This window comes from Helianthus annuus, chromosome 11, assembly GCF_002127325.2.
Source record: "Helianthus annuus cultivar XRQ/B chromosome 11, HanXRQr2.0-SUNRISE, whole genome shotgun sequence".
NCBI lineage: Eukaryota > Viridiplantae > Streptophyta > Magnoliopsida > Asterales > Asteraceae > Helianthus > Helianthus annuus.
The window spans coordinates 16,457,603-16,476,107 of NC_035443.2; the positions used below are offsets into that span (position 1 = coordinate 16,457,603).

Sequence of the window (18,505 nt, forward strand, 5' to 3'; positions counted from 1 at the left end):
TCAAGACATAGATCATTGAAACTATAAACAGTTAACAAGTCTAATGACAAAAAATATAAATAATTTCCAAACCATGGGGATACATATACTTAGATATTAGACTTTGTATCTTGTGATAATAAATTGTATATAGTTTATTAAACATTATTATATTTATTTTATAATTAATTAAATTAACGGTTTATTCGGTTATCCAAATCAACCGAATAAATCAAATAAAAATATGTGGATTCAAAATCCGAACCAAAAACCATATTCACCATTCGGTTTCGGTTATAAACCAAACCAAAAATCAAATTCGTTGTTCGGATCGGTTTATTCAGTCACAGTTACGGTTCGATTTATAGTTTTTATTTGGTTACGTTTTCTGAACACCCCTGGAAATGGCTACGATTGCTTTAATGGAAAAAAAAAGGAATAAATTAAGATTCATTGGGCTTTTGGGCCAGCTCAATTGTCGGGTCCGCCAAGTCAAGATTTTTGTAGTAAAATAATGCATATGGCCCACGAACCGCAATGAGATGAAGCCCATCACTCATTTTCATGTTCAATTAGTTTTTTCCTCGTTCGCGTTATGGGACACTAAGCTGAATATTTCTCTCTCATAACATATAGGTCTATGATTCGGTTATTTGTACATACTGCTCATAACACGACCTGGCAAAAATTCCATCGAGTCACCCAATTAAAACAAAATAATACCATAGTTTTGTTCAAAAAAAAACTAAAACGATAGAAACACTATAATTTTAAATGGGAGCAAAATTTTAATTTTTCAGGACAAATGAGCGTCTTTCAGACAACCGACTGGCACGAATAAAAATTACACCGATTCAACCAACTAAAAGAAAACACTACCATAATTTTATAAAAAAAAACTAAAACGATGACATGACTGTAATTTTACACTGGAGTCAAAACCGTAATTTCACAGGAAAAAAAAGGATGGCAAAACTGTAAATTTGAGCTAAGGGCAAAATCGTAATTTAGCTGAGAAAGAAGAAAAACAAAACCAATGGTAAAACTGTAAACTTAAACGGGCAAAATCGTAATTTAGCTTAACCAATGGGGAAATGACAGCGTAACAGCTAGCCGTCCATTTCGACCAATGGCAGGGAAACACTATTCCCTGCCATGATGATTGTTGTTATAGGTAATGTTGTTATAGGTAATTAGAAATCCTTCTCTGCCATGATGATTGTTGTTATAGGTAATTAGAAATCTTAAATCGATTACCATTTACAAAGTAAAGAATAGAGGATTTTGAATAACCTCAAATCCTACATTTGCTTCTCCGTTGCAGTAATCCATTACTCCATCTACCTTAACGTTTATTGCTAAATCGACTACTCTTATTAGCACAATTGTTTTAATCAAGCGCTACATGCTGAATTTTCAACTTTGTTGTACTACTAATTATTGTTGCCTTATAATTGATTATGGTTTAAGTAGGATTTGAAGAAATACAAAGTGAAAGCTAGACTATCGTATAGTAGCGACACTCGCTAAAACGAATATCCAAAATATGTAACCGTAACATGTTGAAAAAGACATCGACACATGTTATAAATCGATTGAAAACCTTTAAAAGAAATAATAGGTACCTTTAAAAGAAATAATAGATGAAACTTAAACTTGTGAAAAAAGAAAAAGAAAGTTCAGACCGTCCACCGGGGATGTTGAAAGATGAAACAATCAATTTCGACAAAGTTTACATTATTATTGATCCTATGAAAAAACTCGTCGAAACATTGATAAATATAAATACACCGCAATCGCAAATCGTAAGTTTTATAATCATGTCTTCAAGTTTCTAAGAGGAAACCTTGAAACACTTTCGACGACTTATACAGTATCGCGGACAACTCAGTCTAAAATAAAATTACATCACTTATACCACTTATTCAGATAACATATTCAATAACTTCTCTTCCTTATATATTTTCGATTTATTAGTTTCGTAATCACGTGTCCGTTTAATCAAATCTAATAGTGGGTGTGGGAGTGGCGAAGGGCGTTGTACACCACCTCGGGTTGGCGTTTTGGTGGGCGTTGCCCGCTTGGCGTGGGGTGCTGGTCTACGATGACGTGTCTGGCAATAGTTGGTTGGGTGTTGATGATCGTTTAACTAGTTTGAAATTAAGTGCCACATGGCACCCTAACTCCGACCTGACCACACCCCTTTTACACCCCACTTTTTTGAATGTGCGGTAAAGGCCACACCTACCACCTATCAATCAATTCTCCCAACCCAATTCCCTCCAGACCCTAGTGTAGTGATCACTTGTTTTTGAATTTATTAGGTTTTTCGTTTTACGCAATATTAATCAGAACAATTTGGATCCTTCTAGAATTATGCAAATCAGAACAATTTGGATCCTTCTAGAAAAAGGTTGCTCCGAAAACACCAAAATAGTAAAAAAAAATAAAAAAATTAAACCATTTACTAATAGGCGGTTTAACCTTTCAAAAAGAGACTAAACAACCCTTGTTCATGTACATTCGAGTTCATCCTCTAGTAGGGGTAGTGGGGTACTAAAGTCTTTGCCTAATCTTCCGCCGTCATTGTTGATTACTTCTTAACAAAGTCAAACTAATTTTTCGCCTGAACGCCTACAACCTCTTTCATTAAAAAAATTTCATTCATTCAACCAATTCATCGATTTTAAATTTTAAAATTCCAAAATTCTTATTTTCAATCCAAAAAAGATGAGTTCTGAAGCGAACAAGATGAACGACACGACGTCGTTTCAACCTGTACTCTGCGCCAACGGGTGCGGCTTCTTCGGCTCGGCTACAACAATGAACCTGTGCTCAAAGTGTTATCGTGACCGTCGGATCAAAGAAGAACAAACAGCCGCCATGGAACAGCTGGTGAACAAAGTGGTCTCCTTGTCTCCGGCATCTTCTTCTTCATCGTCAACAACGTTAACTGCGCCGAAAACGGTGGAACAACCTACGACAACGGCGGCTAGGGTTTCGAACCGGTGTTTGAGCTGTAACAAGAAGGTGGGTGTGATGGGGTTTAAGTGTAAGTGTGGAGAGACGTTTTGTGGGAGTCATAGGTACCCTGAAGAACATGATTGTGAGTTTGATTTTAAGAAAACCGGGAGGGAGGCGATTATGAAGGCGAACCCGGTTGTTAAAGCTGATAAGGTGAACCGGATCTGATGGGATGGGTTATGTGAAGTGGGTTTGGTTTAGAAAGTTTTTTGGGTTTGTTGGGGGTGTGATTACTATTAGATAGATACAAGGGTTGGATTGGATTGTGATTTGTGAAAGTGGAAGAAGACATTATAGGACTGTTTTTTTTAATTGTTATATAGTATTTTTTTAGTTTTGTGGTTGTTTTTCTTGTTTGTTTTTGTTGATTAAATATGATTAACTTGTAGTTTGATTGATTAGCTAAACACGAGAAAGCCTGATTAAAAAATTAACAGGTGTTTATTCTATTTGTTTTTTATATTTTTGGTTCTCTATCTCCAGAGCAGTGGAACTTCTGAACAGGGTCTAGCGGGTCATAAATAGTAATTTCTCAACCCTTAAGAGTCGTTTTGTTTTTGGTATGATCGATTTTGCAATTCAAAAGGGGTTGCGGCATATTTGTAATTTGTTGGTTTGGCACTTTTATGATTCAACTCATTTTTGTTGGTTATTAATAGATGACTGTTGAACATATGTTTGTTTGTTATCAATTGAAGTTGCAAATTTGAATTTAGAAACCTTTTAAGGTTGAGTTTGGTGATGAGCTTTTAAATAGGGTTTATTAGTTGTTTTATCTGATTTCATGATTGGAAAATGGAAAGATATTTGGTTGGGGGCTCTTATGGTCGCAAAAAGGATGATTTTAAGACTATCCGTAGTAGATCCCGGCATTTTTTCCTCCAAATACGCCCCAAAACGCCCTCCCCCCGTGGCGTGTTTTGAAACACGCTGAAAGGAAGAAGAAGAAGATTTTTGTTTCCCGAATAGGACCTTGCCATGTGTGTGTATAATTAGTTTTAATTAAGAAAAACAAAAGAAATAATATTTGTGTGTATTTAAAGGAAGAAGAAGATTGAAGAAGATGATGTTGCAGGTTGTTGTGAGGAAGAAGATGATTTTGCACATTCAGTCCATGCACTTTGATTCTATTTAAAAAGAGGTTTTAAACTTCAAAACCTTTAATATTTCAAGTTACAAAAATGCTATATTAGTCCTTAAAGTTTTGTTTATTAAATGTCTCATTTGGATTTTTTATAAAACCTAAAATTTTGCAATGTAATTCTTAGTATTGTAACTTTTTAGATCGTTATTTAATGAAGTATTATTAATTTGTAATTTAAAAAATAAATAATTGTGTAATGATTGGTTGGGGCATTATTCCATTACACCTCTTTTGTAAAAACGCCCAATAATGTCTCATTGCTGACTAGACTGCCACATTGCGGAAAACGCCTAAGAGTGGGAGCATTATTCACTAAACCACTACACATGGTCTAATAGATTTTGTAAGTTGATATACATCAAACGATATTGAGTATTAAGCTACTAGTTTACAGTCCCGTGTATTACACGACTTAAATAATAAAAACTATTTGTTTGCACAGTAAATAAGACAAGTAGATGTATATGATAATCATCTCACAAACTTGCAATCTTTTGCTTATTGTAATCAATACTCAATCTGCTTCTAAAGTGCTTAATCATCAATTTCTTTAGAAAGCTTTGTAATTATTTTTACATTATGTAGTTAAACACTAAAAACATTTTTTATAACCCATAAGTTTATTTTTTCTTATTTTGTAATACAAGTTTATTTTTCCTTTGGGTGCAATGAGATATCAATTGATGGTTGGTTGATTTGGATTCATTTGGAAAAAGGTGCCCATTACCCTTCACTCCTAGAGCATCCACAATGAGCCGTAAATGAAAGGTTCAAATATTTTATCTTGCTACAAAATGCATACGTAAATGATTAATAAAAGTGGTTCAGAATTAGAAGCCGTTATAAAATAATATTAAACAAAGAAAACAATAGATTTACATGATTAAACGTGTGATTAAAACTAGGGCGTAAACAAGCACAGAGGTTCGAGAGCTATTAGTGACCGGTTTGGTTAAAAGCTCGAACGAGCCGAGCCTTAACGAGCCCGAAATAGAGCTCATATAGTTATCAAATCCTTGGTCGAGCCTAAAATACAAAGCTTCTATAGGCTCGCATGCCTAAACGAACTCAAACAAAAAAATTTAGTTTTTTTATATATAATATAATAATAATGATGATACCATTGGCGAGCCGAGCTTTGACTGGTTTACGTGATATTGAAGCGAGCTCGGCTCGAGCTTTAAGCTCGTTTGAGGTTGTTCTCAAAATACCTCAAACTTTGGGTTTTACTCGCGAGCCGAGCTCGAGCTATATATAAACATGACGAGCCTAGTCGAGCTCAGGTTCGGCCCGGCTCGTTTACATTAACTCCCCTATTTTTCTACACCTTCACACTCTCTCTGTAACACAACTCCTGAACCTTTATTGAACTCTTTCTTATAAAAATAAAAATATGTCTACTAATTACAAAAATGGCTCTATGAAACCAAATCAATCTCAACGTCATCTTCTTCATCTTATTCTTCTGGTTAGAAATCTAAACCGTCGGTGACGTCATCTCTCCGCTGTAACAGCACCGGTTCAGCAAACAAATCTTCCTTACGTGTAAGGCAAAAATATATTAAGTAGCCTAAGCTGAACAAATCTGTTTCTTTTGTCTCTTCTCCAAAAACCTGTACTCGCGCCCGCCATTTCAAAGTTTCCAAATGAGTATGGTCCTTGATGACTCATATATCGGAAATTCTAGTATATGTTTTGTTATTGTATTAGACTATCAACACATTCTGTGGTTTCAAATTCCGGTGGATAATCCCCATGGAATGCAACTCACGGAGATCTTCAACGATGCCCCTAGAAGACAAAGAACATCAAACATATAAAAAAACCCCAAAATGTTGAAAATATAATTCACATAAGCACTTGAACTTACTATATCAAATGTAATAGTAATTCATGAGACCGGACTATGCTGTTTGGTATCACATATTTGTTATAGGTCTCATCCATAATCAAGTTATAAAGATTGGATTTACAACGCTCTAGGCATAATAAGTAAGTGAAATTATCATCCCCTTCAATTTCATAGATCTTAACAAAAGTTGTCGTAGGAATTGCTAGTAAGTTTTTTAATTACTTCTTTGTCAACCCTAAAATGAAGCTTCATCATACGTTTTACGAATGTACGTCTCTCGCACCTTCCATACTTTCCTTCGAAACAAACAGTTCCATTGGAACCATGAGCAACAACCCCTCCTAAACTTAACTTCCTAGGTACTTCCTAATTAAATCTGTCGTCCATCAGAAGTTTCAAATCTGATAACATAATTTATGTCAAAATAAGCATCTTTAATTTGTTATATTTGATTCAAAAAAGTGAAATCTTCAAAACTATATCAACCATTGGGAAGTGAAAGTAACTAATTATCTCGGGAATGCACCTTTAACCATTATTTTTTGCTGATTTGCACAGTCAGTCCTAGTCCTAGATGGTACATATTGAAGAGTTAATCCTAATGGTTCGAATAATATTGATATTAGAAACAAAGAATAGAAACTTTACAGTTGGTGATAAGCTTGATGGTATGGGGAACGTCCCCCTTCCGTCTTGGTCCGGCGCCGCTTCAAACACTGTCACACCCCAATTTCCACGTGTATCACCGGTGGGCCCGGTGGGGGATTACCGTGACGTAGTTGGCAATAATATAGTCAAACCACAATATATGAATGCACAGCGGAAGCATAAAGATAAATATAATTCAACCATTTACTGTAATATCAAATGTATCACAAGTAGTTGAATAGTATCCACAGGATGGATCAAAATAAATAAAAATATTGTTCAACAGATAGACATCAAGCTTGCGAGACTTCCTTAGATGCTAGGGAGCTACTACCAGCCAATTACGTGTAGTACCTGCACTTAATCTTTTTGGGAAAATACGTCAGTTTACACCGGTAAATACAATCAACCGACTCATTTTGTAAAATGATTGAAAATTGGTTTGGATGCACATGGCATAAACATATTTGCTTAACTTGGGAAAATTATTTAATATTATAATCTTGTGAACGAATTACATGTTCCTTCTTTGCGTTCAGTAGCCCGGATCGTGCCGGGTTAAAGATCAATAGACACACCACATTTGCGTAAAACCGAGGTGGGTAAACCATCGGCTACGTCTTTTAATAGTATAGACATCAACCGGGTGTACGCCTACACCCGGGTGTCGAGGTCGTGGCCATTTCGTAAAATGATGCCAAGGATATCCGGGACATGGTCATTAACCCCCCAAAGGCTTTTAAGTAACAAGACTGTTTAAATGAGCCGATCAAACTATTCAATTAACCACCTCAACGATGGAATTATTTGATGCTCAATCAAGCGGTATTTTATATACCGTAACCCAAGCCCGTATAAGGGAAAATAAGTTAAAAGTATTTACCTTTGCAATGTATATTCCTTAATCAATTAAATCACCGATATCTTTTACTGGGGCTCCTTATTCTGGAACGAAGGTTTTAAAATAACCTATTAGAATCCTAACGGGTCTTTATATTAGCCGTAGCCTAGACCGATTAGTTTCGAGGGATAGATACGGTTTAATCGCGTGAAAGGCGAAAACCGAGAATGGAATGTGATTCTGACCCAACAAGTTCGGAGACTTGTTTTATATGGGTTTAATATTCACACTCTGGATTTTGGGGTCAAAATGATATGGTTTGACCCGTATCGGCTAATTTATGTAAACTAGTTACATAAGCCGAACCGTGCGCGCAATAGGCGCAACGGGTAACCGTTGGAGTCCTACACTGTTTTCCTAAGTCAATATACTTTAAAGAGGTTGTGGTATCAGTAGGATACCTTCCATAATGCCCGTAACGAGTTTTAGTTCATTATTCGCCCCGTAGGGGTTTTCCGGTCATTTTAAAGACTTTTAAAGGGTTTTCCGAGTTCTACAGGAAATCTGAGTTTCCCAATCAGTTTAATAAGTCTAAAATACTTTATTTATTATTTAAAATCAGTAGCAACTGGAATCGGGTCAAAAGACCTTGTAGAACTCAAGTTTTGGCCGAAAAGGGCATATTCGGTATTTACCGAACCGTAGCCATAACCGCGGGTTATGAGCAGGTTAAAATTTGTTAAAAATCTTTAAAAATCCCAAAATATTATTTTATTACAGTGGATAAAAGTTTTGGTGACCAAATCTTGGTCTAGGTAGGCGTTATGCTAATTACGCCGTTTATTACTAAAGTTTACTTTAATTGCGCTTTTTAGCATAACTCCTATTCTAGACCTCGGATTGACGTGAAATTTTAAGGACATGCCTATCATTTGGTAAGCATAGTCATGGTCCTTTCACGTATCCGAAATACTCGTTTTATTTTAAAAAGGGCGTTACGGTCAACTTTTTAAGTAATTAACGGAAACGCGTAAAAGACTCGGACAACATCGAACCGGTCACAGAGGCTTATGCCATCATGTAACCTGGTCCTAAGAGAGTCCTAAGGCATATCTATATTGCACTAAAACGGGTCAGAACTGAATTCAAAGCAAAAGTCAAACTTTTGCGACATTCGGTTTCGAACCGGGTCTATATAGCAAATGGCCGAATCAAACGGGCGTAAACAAGTTTATATACTTATTATCATGTTTTATGAGTGTCTAAACAGGTTGCATATCGTTTATATTACAGATTATGCAAGAATCGCAAAAATAGCTTTCTGTTGACTTTTTAAGTACGCGTTTGACTCGACATTTGAACTAGTTGGAGTGGTGATCATGGGGAACCCTTTCAGATGTTTACTACCCACATAAATACCAACACATAACTACCTTTGATTCGACATGAGACTGAGCCATTAAGGATTTATCTTGAAGTCAAACCGTAGTTACGACGATTTGATTTCTAGCTATATTACTAAGTAAAACTAAACCACAAAGGATCTAAATGACTTACAGAAGCTTGAACACAAAATAGGATGACAAGAGAAAGCTTGGAAGCTCCAGAAATGATCAGAGAAGGTGTTTTGAGTTGTGATTGAGTTGTGAACTATGAATGCTTATTTATAGTGCAAGAAAGGCTTCAAGATCATCCCACATTGTCCTATAAGTGCTCATAGATGATGGGCAGGTGTCCCAAGGTGCTATGGGTCGAGTAGGGGGCGCCCATGCCTCTGGAAAACCCATCCATAATTGTCTTGCCGCTTAAAAGAGCCAACAGCCATATTTCTGTCGCTGGGCGTCGCTTACGGACCGTATGGCTTAGGCCTTGCGGTCCGTAAGCCTGTGGCGGATCTAATTCAATCATGCGCTCCCTTACGGTCCGTAAGGCATGACCTTTACGGTCCGTAAGGGGTTAAGAAACAATCTTTTTAAATCTTTTTACAATGATTACCAAAATCTTGGTAATTAATAACCTGACCTTTCAGGTTTGAAGGGGTAACTTTGCGATATGGCCCTCAGTTAATTACAATTAAGGACCTCGCGTTATTTACTCGTGTTGTTAAGCCCCCGGATAGTTTACTTATTATCCGAGAAGCCTTAATTTATATAGTTGACGCTTTTAACCCCCCTCGTACGAATTTGGTCATAAGTTTCTCGTTTAAAAACGGAACTTCGCGGAATTTACATATTATATTCTAGTGAACGTATTTTACTGTTACAAGGCTTCGGGTACGTCAAAGGGTCACTCAGAGGTATAATTAAACATGTTGACACAGTTAACCCCCGCAGCTTGTAATCTCTCACTTTCTTCCGCGTTTCGCTTCCGTACGATCCATGATTTATTCGTTTTAAGGTACAAGCATCTTTTAGGGTTACTATACAGTATACTTACCCTTGTTTGATATTTATAACCCTCGAATTTACATACTTTCAAGGTTTGTCAATATTAGTCCTTTATTAAATATTAAATGCCACGTGTAAACTCAAGACACGTGTCAATACATTATTGGGCTCAAAAATTTCGAGGTGTTACATCCTCACCCCCTTAAAATAAATCTCGGCCCGAGATTTACTCGAACAAATAGGGATATTTCTCCTTCATCGTGGATTCAACTTCCCACGTGAATTCGGGACCTCTACGGGCATCCCATTTAACTTTAACTATCGCCACATGTTTTCTTCGGAGCTTTTTCACCTGTCGGTCTTCAATCGACAAAGGCTTCTCCACAAACTTCAAGCTCTCATCTATATGCACATCTGTGTGTGGGATCACCAATGATTCATCAGCGAAACACTTCTTTAGATTGCAGATGTGGAACACATTATGAATTCCATTGAGCTCTTCTGGTAAGTTTAATTTATAGGCAACTGACCCGACACGTTCGATAACCTCGAAAGGTCCTATGTATCGCGGGCTCAGTTTACCCTTCTTACCGAAACGCATCACCCCCTTCCAGGGTGATACTTTTAGTAACACTTTTTCACCTACCTCAAAGTGAAAATCTTTACGCTTCGGATCAGCGTAACTTTTCTGCCTATCACGGGCAGCTTTGAGACGTTCCCGGATCTGGACAATCTTGTCCGTTGTCTCGAAAACTATCTCTGGTCCCGATAATTGGACCTCTCCCACTTCCGCCTAACAAACAGGCGATCTACACTTCCTACCGTATAATGCCTCGAAAGGCGCAGCCTTTATGCTGGTATGGTAGCTATTGTTGTAGGAGAATTCGATTAGGGGTAAGTTCTTATCCCAACTACCACCTAAATCGATAGCACATGCTCGCAGCATGTCTTCTAACGTTTGAATAGTACGCTCACTCTGACCGTCTGTCTGAGGATGGTAAGCCGTACTAAAGTTCAAACGTGTGCCCAAAGATTGTTGAAAACTCTTCCAGAAGTGTGACGTGTATCTAGTATCTCGATCAGAGATAATAGACACAGGTATGCCATGTAAGGCGACAATCTTATCAACATATAACTGGGCCAATGTATCGGAGCTATAGGTCTCCTTGATGGGTAAGAAATGAGCTGACTTAGTCAGTCGATCAACTATAACCCATATTGTGTCGTTTCCTTTGTTCGTTTTTGGTAACTTGGTGATAAAGTCCATAGTTACACACTCCCATTTCCATTCAGGAAGTTCAGGCTGTTGTAGCAAGCTAGATGGCTTTTGATGCTCAGCTTTAACTTGCGCACAAGTCAAGCATTTGGCTACATAAGCGGCTACAGACTTTTTCAAGCCTATCCACCAATAATTTGCCTTTAAATCCTGATACATCTTGTCTGCTCCAGGATGGACAGAATATTTGGAGCTATGGGCTTCCTGGAGGATAACATCTCGTAGTCCTCCATAAATAGGAACCCATATCCGCCAATTCAGTCTCAAAAGTCCATCCTTGTGGAGAGTTAACTGCTCCTCAGTTACTCCTAACTTTTCCTTAGAATAATTAGCTTCCAACACAGCCTCTCGTTGTGCAGTTAATATCCTTTCAATCAAGTTATTCCTTACTTCCATCCTCCTCGCATTGATTCGGATGGGTTTTATCCTTTCCTTCCGGCTCAGGGCGTCAGCGACTACATTCGCCTTGCCGGGATGGTACCTGATTTCACAATCATAATCATTCAAGGTCTCCATCCAACGGCGTTGCCTCATGTTTAGCTCCTTCTGATTGAACAAATGTTGAAGGCTTTTGTGATCTGAATAGATCACAAACTTGATTCCATATAGATAATGCCTCCATAGTTTTAGTGCGAATACAACGGCACCCAGCTCCAAGTCATGGGTGGTGTAATTCTTTTCGTGCACCTTCAACTATCTTGAAGCATAGGCAATCACCTTGCCCTTCTGCATAAGCACACACCCCATGCCAGTGTGTGACGCGTTGCAGTAAACTACGAACTCTTCAGTACCTTCTGGTAGCGTCAACACAGGAGCGTTGCTCAGTCTTTGTTTCAAAATATCACAGGATTCTTGCTGCTTAGGGCCCCAAATAAACTTTTCCTTCTTCTTGGTTAGCGAAGTTAAGGGCGCAGCAATCCTTGAGAAGTTCTCAATGAATCTTCTGTAGTATCCTGCCAATCCCAGGAAACTACGGATCTCTGTGGGCGTCTTTGGCTCTTGCCAATTCATGACCGCCTCTACCTTAGCGGGATCCACTTGGATACCACGCTCGCTTACGACGTGTCCAAGGAATTGGACTTCTCTTAGCCAGAATTCGCACTTGGAGAATTTGGCATAGAGTTTCTCGCGATGTAGCAATCCGAGAATACATCGTAGGTGTTTCTCATGGTCAGCTTCGTTCTTGGAATAGATGAGAATGTCGTCGATGAATACGATGACGAATTTGTCTAAATACGGCTTACAGACGCGATTCATGAGGTCCATGAACGCAGCCGGTGCATTTGTGAGCCCAAAAGGCATCACTAGGAACTCGTAGTGACCGTAGCGAGTCCTAAATGCTGTTTTGTGTACGTCTTCATCTCTGACCTTCAGCTGATGGTAGCCCGACCTCAAGTCGATCTTTGAAAAATAGCTAGCCCCTTGCAATTGGTCAAACAAATCGTCGATTCTTGGCAATGGGTATCTATTCTTGATTGTGACTTTATTAAGTTCACGATAATCGATGCACAGACGCATCGATCCGTCCTTTTTCTTTACAAACAAGACAGGTGCTCCCCAGGGAGACGAACTAGGCTTGATGAATCCCTTTGCTAACAGTTCATCTAGTTGGGTTCTCAATTCCTTCATTTTAGTCGGTGCTAGCCTGTAGGGTGCTCTAGCAATGGGAGCCGCTCCAGGAATGATATCTATTCTGAATTCCACCTGCCTATCTGGTGGCAACCCAGGTAGATCTTCGGGAAAAACCTCTGGATACTCCGAAATGACAGGAATGTCTTCTATCCTTGCTTTGGGTTCTTCAATAATTACTTGTGCCATGTAGATGACACAGCCCCTTTTTAAGCACCTTGAAGCTTTAAGCATAGATACGTTCTCAGGCAGTCCATACTGCGTATCCCCTCGAATGGTGAGCGATTCACCAGTCGGGGCCTTTAGCACAATTTGTTTTCTATTGCAGACTATCTGGGCCTGGTTGTGCGCTAACCAGTCCATGCCCAGAACAATGTCAAAACCAGCTAGATTAAAGGGAAGTAGAGATAGAGGAAAAGAATGGTTCTTAATGGATATCTTACATCCCTCTAATATAGTGGAGACGGTTTCTACAGTGTCGTCTGCTAGCTCTACTTCGTACTTTACATTTAGGGCTTTAATAGGTATGTTCAGCAACTTGCAAAATTTTTGGTCTACGAAGGATTTATCAGCTCCTGAATCGAACAGTACTCTTGCAAAAATATTATTCACGAGAAAAGTACCTGTTATTACGTTGTCGTCTTGCAGGGCTTCCTTCACATCCATTTTGAAGACTCTAGCGTTATTCTTTTTGGGTTCGTCAGTCTTCTTGGCGAGTTTGGGGCAGTTGCTCCTGATGTGCCCCTTTTCACTACAGTTGTAGCAGGTCGCGTCCTTGATCTTCTTACAATCCACAGTCTTGTGGTCTTTAGACTTGCACAGTCCACAAGTGTGCGTCTTTGACTGGGATTGTGAGTTTGGCCCAAACCTGCACTTCCCAAAGTGGAATTTCTGGCAGTTCTTACATTTGGGCTTCTCTCCCGATTGTTGCCCATCCTTTCTCGACTCGGTCCATTTCTTGCCATCACCGTTTCCACGGTGTTTCTTTCCCGACCTTCGTGAGGTATCTTCCTCACGCTTTCTCTTTTCAGCCTCCTTGTTCCTCTGCGATCTCAGTCTGACCGCGTCCATCGTGAGGGACAAAGAGAGGTCAGTCACGGACCTGAAGGTCGTTGGCCGAGAGGCCTTCACACTAGCCTTTATCGCGGGTTCTAACCCCCCGATAAAACGAGCAATCCTCCTTGGTTCTGGGGTGACTAGATAAGGAACCAAGCGAGACATCGTATTGAAGCTCGTCAAGTAGGCCTGGCAGTCCAGATTCGTCATCACCAATGACACAAAATCGGACTCTATTTTCTCCACCTCATGCTGAGGGCAGTAGTTTTCCCTGATGAGAGAAACGAATTCCTCCCACGTCATGCTGTAAAGTACAGCTTTTCCTGCGGCCTGAACCAGCGCCCTCCACCAAGCTAGGGCCTCGCCCTTAAATGACTGTGACACAAACTTCACAACATCCTTTTCAGCGCAGCCACTGATGTCCACTACTGTGTCCATCTCGTCCAACCATGTCATACATTCAACGGCACCCTTCTCCCCCGTAAAGTCTCGGGGTTTACAAGATACGAAGTACTTGTACGTGCAGCCCCTAGCACGGGAAGCATCAGTATACTCCCGTTCGTGACGAACACTATTTTCATTCGACGAGTGATTGTCGTCGTCTTTCTTGGGCTTGGACGAGTGTTTATCGTCGTCCTTCTTTGGTTTGGATAGTGGTTTGCTGTGGGATTTTGATTGTGTCTTGGGCTTTGATGGTGGTTTGGAAACTGTTCTTCTTCGGGACTCTGTATATTGTCGATCCAGAGCTGCTTGCACAGCATTGTCGACAAGTGCCTTAAGTTGAGCGCCCGTTAGATTTATTTGGGCATTATCATACTCATCTTCATTTGTATGATTACTTCCTTCATTAGGATTCGCCATAGTAGCTTGTATCTGCTGCAGAAGATAACGAAAATTCTATTTAGGAGTTTATCATTGAATTGTCTTTTATGGCAATTCATTAACCATGGTATTGAAGACCATATCTGGTTAAGTTGTTACTCACTTTACACTTAGGATTTGAACATACTTATCCTAATCACAATTAACATTGCTAGTGGCATAAAAGCCTAGTCACGAGGACGTTATTATAATATTAGCCGAGATTTCAGAGAATCACGGTATGAAGATTTGAACCGTAGTTCTTTTACTCCTTCTGACAGGGAGTCATAGACCACCACTGTCTTTTGTCTTATTATGACAACAATTATGGCCCGTAGGCACTACATCACTAACGGATGTTTGATAATTCGGCCCTTAGGCACTACATCTCTAATGGATGTTTAACAAGTGATCATCTTTATTGATGATTCAACCCATGATTGATTATATCATTTAGTTGGGCTTTGGAATCCTTTAAAGGATTCTTGCATAAGAATGACGTGTGTGGCTTTAACGAATCACATCTGTCATGTTTGTTAACATGCTTACAGAGGTTAACAGGGAATCAGAATCCTTTTGTGACAACCCCAACTAAAGCAGGTATCCGTACGGTTTAATTAATAATTAATTGTTGCTTAATTACTGTGCTTACTTGAAATTGCTGATGAACTACCACTTGACTGTTGATACTTGTACATATCTGCATCATACTTTGATTTCCGTCACTACATTATTTACATGCTGAACTCTAGTGACAAACATGATGCACAAAAGCACAGTAGCACTATGAACGTATAATCTATTGAACATGCTGATAAAGCCAGCATCAGGCAGACGTTGCCTCTAAGGCCTGTATGAGCCAGAAATATTTTACTACACCCATAGTGAGTGTAGGGATACAAGGGTTGTAGAACTGCGTCTCTAGGAATAAGTTACGATGACTGGATGAGCCTAAAACGTACTCTAAGCACAAAACACAGCACTTTAATGAACAATTCAGCTTCTAGCTGGCTAATAAAGTGCCAAAACATGAGAAAAATATTTATATTTTGGAATTAAAAATAAAATATATTAAGTGAGACTTAATGATATAATTCGAACGCACATGTATTAAATCCCCCATCCTTGGGAAGGAGATTAACTACCAAGTACATACGAAAAGTAAATCTGAAATAGTTGTCTAACTATTTCTCAAAAACTTAAACTATAAAGCTAAGGCACGGTCGTTCGTCTAATAGAATTAGCACATGTAGGTCGTTGCACAGCTGCCTGACTTGGAGTATACTTGGTGGAGACGCACCGACTGTGAGTTCATGTCCCCCTTTTCTCATAACTGTTTTCAGTTTTCTAAACTACGGGGGTGAAATACATGTTACTATGATTACGAATATTTCTTACATGGTATGGTCAGCTAAGGAAGGAACTGTTAGGTTATGTGATTTGGGTAGGTGAAACCTTAAGAACATTAGTCCTCGTAGTACGTTCGAGGGATACAAGTGATAGGCCTATTTGAGCATAACAAACTCCACCCATGCGCCCTAAGGTTGGACCATGTGGTGACTTTGTCTTAACACCACCCATGCGCCCGCAGGTTGGACCATGTGGTGACCTTGTCGTAACCCCACCCATGCGCCCGCAGGTTGGACCATGTGGTGACCTTGTCGTAACCCCACCCATGCGCCCGCAGGTTGGACCATGTGGTGACCTTGTCCTATCCCCCCATGCGCCCGCAGGTTGGACCATGTGGTTACACATTAACTGATATGTTTCCTTATTTGCCTTCATACCAGAGTTTACAAAATATTCACACTTACAATGGTTATAAAGGTTTATTCGCGCGCACATACTAAACACATGAACTCGCTCAACATTATTGTTGATTTTTCAACTTACATGTATTTCAGGGAATTAAAAGATCTGGCACGGTATGGCACGTTTTCCCGCTGCACTAGTTTCCGAGGTCATCCGGGGTTTAGGGAATGTGACTCTTTCCTGGACAAGTCACAGTCCTTACACCATGTTTATGTCATGTTGTGTTGTTGGACAATGTTATGGATGTTAGGGTGTTTTCCCGCTGAGACAATGGTATTGTATTTGGTTTTTACAACTTAATGAATGATCTTGCATGTTTTTAATTCATATAGCTTTGTTATGACTAAGCTATGGTATTAAGAAGTCACACCAAAATTAACCACGCTTCCGCAAAGCCAGGGTGTGACAGCTTGGTATCAGAGCTCTGATCATAGCGAACTAGGATTCCTTCTCGAGTCTAGACTATGATCACTAGGGCTCTCACGAAAACATTTTTACTGCATACCACTTAAGTCCAGATCCAAAACGTTTTTACAAACAAATGTTGAGCACATTTTATTTATTAATTATAGGCTCAGTCTTGGAGGCTGAGGCTCGGTCTTGGAGGCCGCGGCTCGGTCTGGGAGTCGAGGTGGTTGGCTAGTGGGACTAGGAGAATTGGCTAGTGGGACTAGGAAGAGCAGTCTGAGAGGCTGGAAGGCTAGTGGGACTAGGAGAATTGGCTAGTGGGACTAGGAGAATTGGATAGTGGGACTAGGAAGAGCAGTCTAAGAGGCTGGAAGGCTAGTGGGACTAGGAGAATTATTTGATTTCTTACTTGGTGACTAATATGTTTATATGATTATATGATTGATTGTTATACGTATGTGTCACAAACGACATGCCTTCATCATGTACTAGAAAGATGGACACTACAAATCCCATGGCCATAGCATCAGACGACATAGTTTCATCGGAGCACGAGGTGTACATTTCTGATACTACCGGCACAGACATTGACGACTTTCAGCCCTTCGCGCTGCCTGATGTCGTAGCAGAGCCTGCTGATGGCCATCTTGTTGAGAATTTGCCACTCGCGGTGATCCCTGCTCCTGTGCCCTTACCGCTTCTCCCGTTGTTGATATGCCCCCCGACGTGGCCTCTGACGACGATAACTATCTACTAGAGGAGAACCCATTCGAGGGCAAGGCCCTATTGCTGCTGGTATTAGCCTACTGCTTGCGGACGCTCCTGCAGGGGAAACTCATGCCCATTCCCCTGTCCCAGACTCATTTGAGTTCCTGACATCCGTATTTTCGCATATACAGGGAGTGCAGCACCATTCACACGACGCCGACCCTGATACGGCATCATCAGCTGCACCGGTTCCCGCACACAGCTTTGAGTTTGATCACAGTATTGAGGGTGATCTTGTTCTTCCACCCGATTTTGATCCAGACCATGACCTTGAGTTCGTACACTTAGACCAGCCCTTGGAGGATCCTATAACCCTCTGTGATGGTTGATCCAACTGATTTTGAGATGGAGCCAGCCGTGGCCCCTAAGCCAGGCATTACTCCTAACACCGCATTGGAGCATGACCCTGTTCATGCCGATGCACCTGCTGTTGCTCCTTGATTGATCATCTGCTTGGACGAGAGAAAATTTGGGGTAACCGTGCAAGACAATTTATTATTACGGGGGCCCACGTAATAATGACTTGTAGTGCACAGAAATCCTGGTGGACTCTGCGGGTCAAGCTAATGAAAACCAACGTAGCAGGAAATAACTCGAACACGAATGACCAAGCCTCGAGTTCATTCTATTTCTAGCAACAAGCCAAATTGGCAAGCCTATGTGAAGGCTCAGAAAAATTTATTTCCCCACCCACACATTGTGTAAAATTGGGTGAGTACATGATGGCTTATGGTGCTATTGAGATGATGTCTAACCCGCTCCATGCCACTTCGGCAAAAGAGAATGCCACCCAGGCATGACACAAACACCAGTACGTTGC

General features: G+C 40.0%; 1 protein-coding gene across 1 annotated transcript; it reads left to right on the forward strand.

Moving 5' to 3' along the window:
• The first annotated feature begins 2,632 nt into the window (after nt 1-2,632).
• On the forward strand, nt 2,633-3,340 carry LOC110889782 (zinc finger A20 and AN1 domain-containing stress-associated protein 1). Its single transcript, XM_022137347.2, has one exon. It carries the CDS (start codon nt 2,710-2,712, stop codon nt 3,169-3,171), a length of 462 nt encoding a protein of 153 aa, XP_021993039.1. The 5' UTR covers nt 2,633-2,709; the 3' UTR covers nt 3,172-3,340.
• Nucleotides 3,341-18,505: the final 15,165 nt, after the last annotated feature.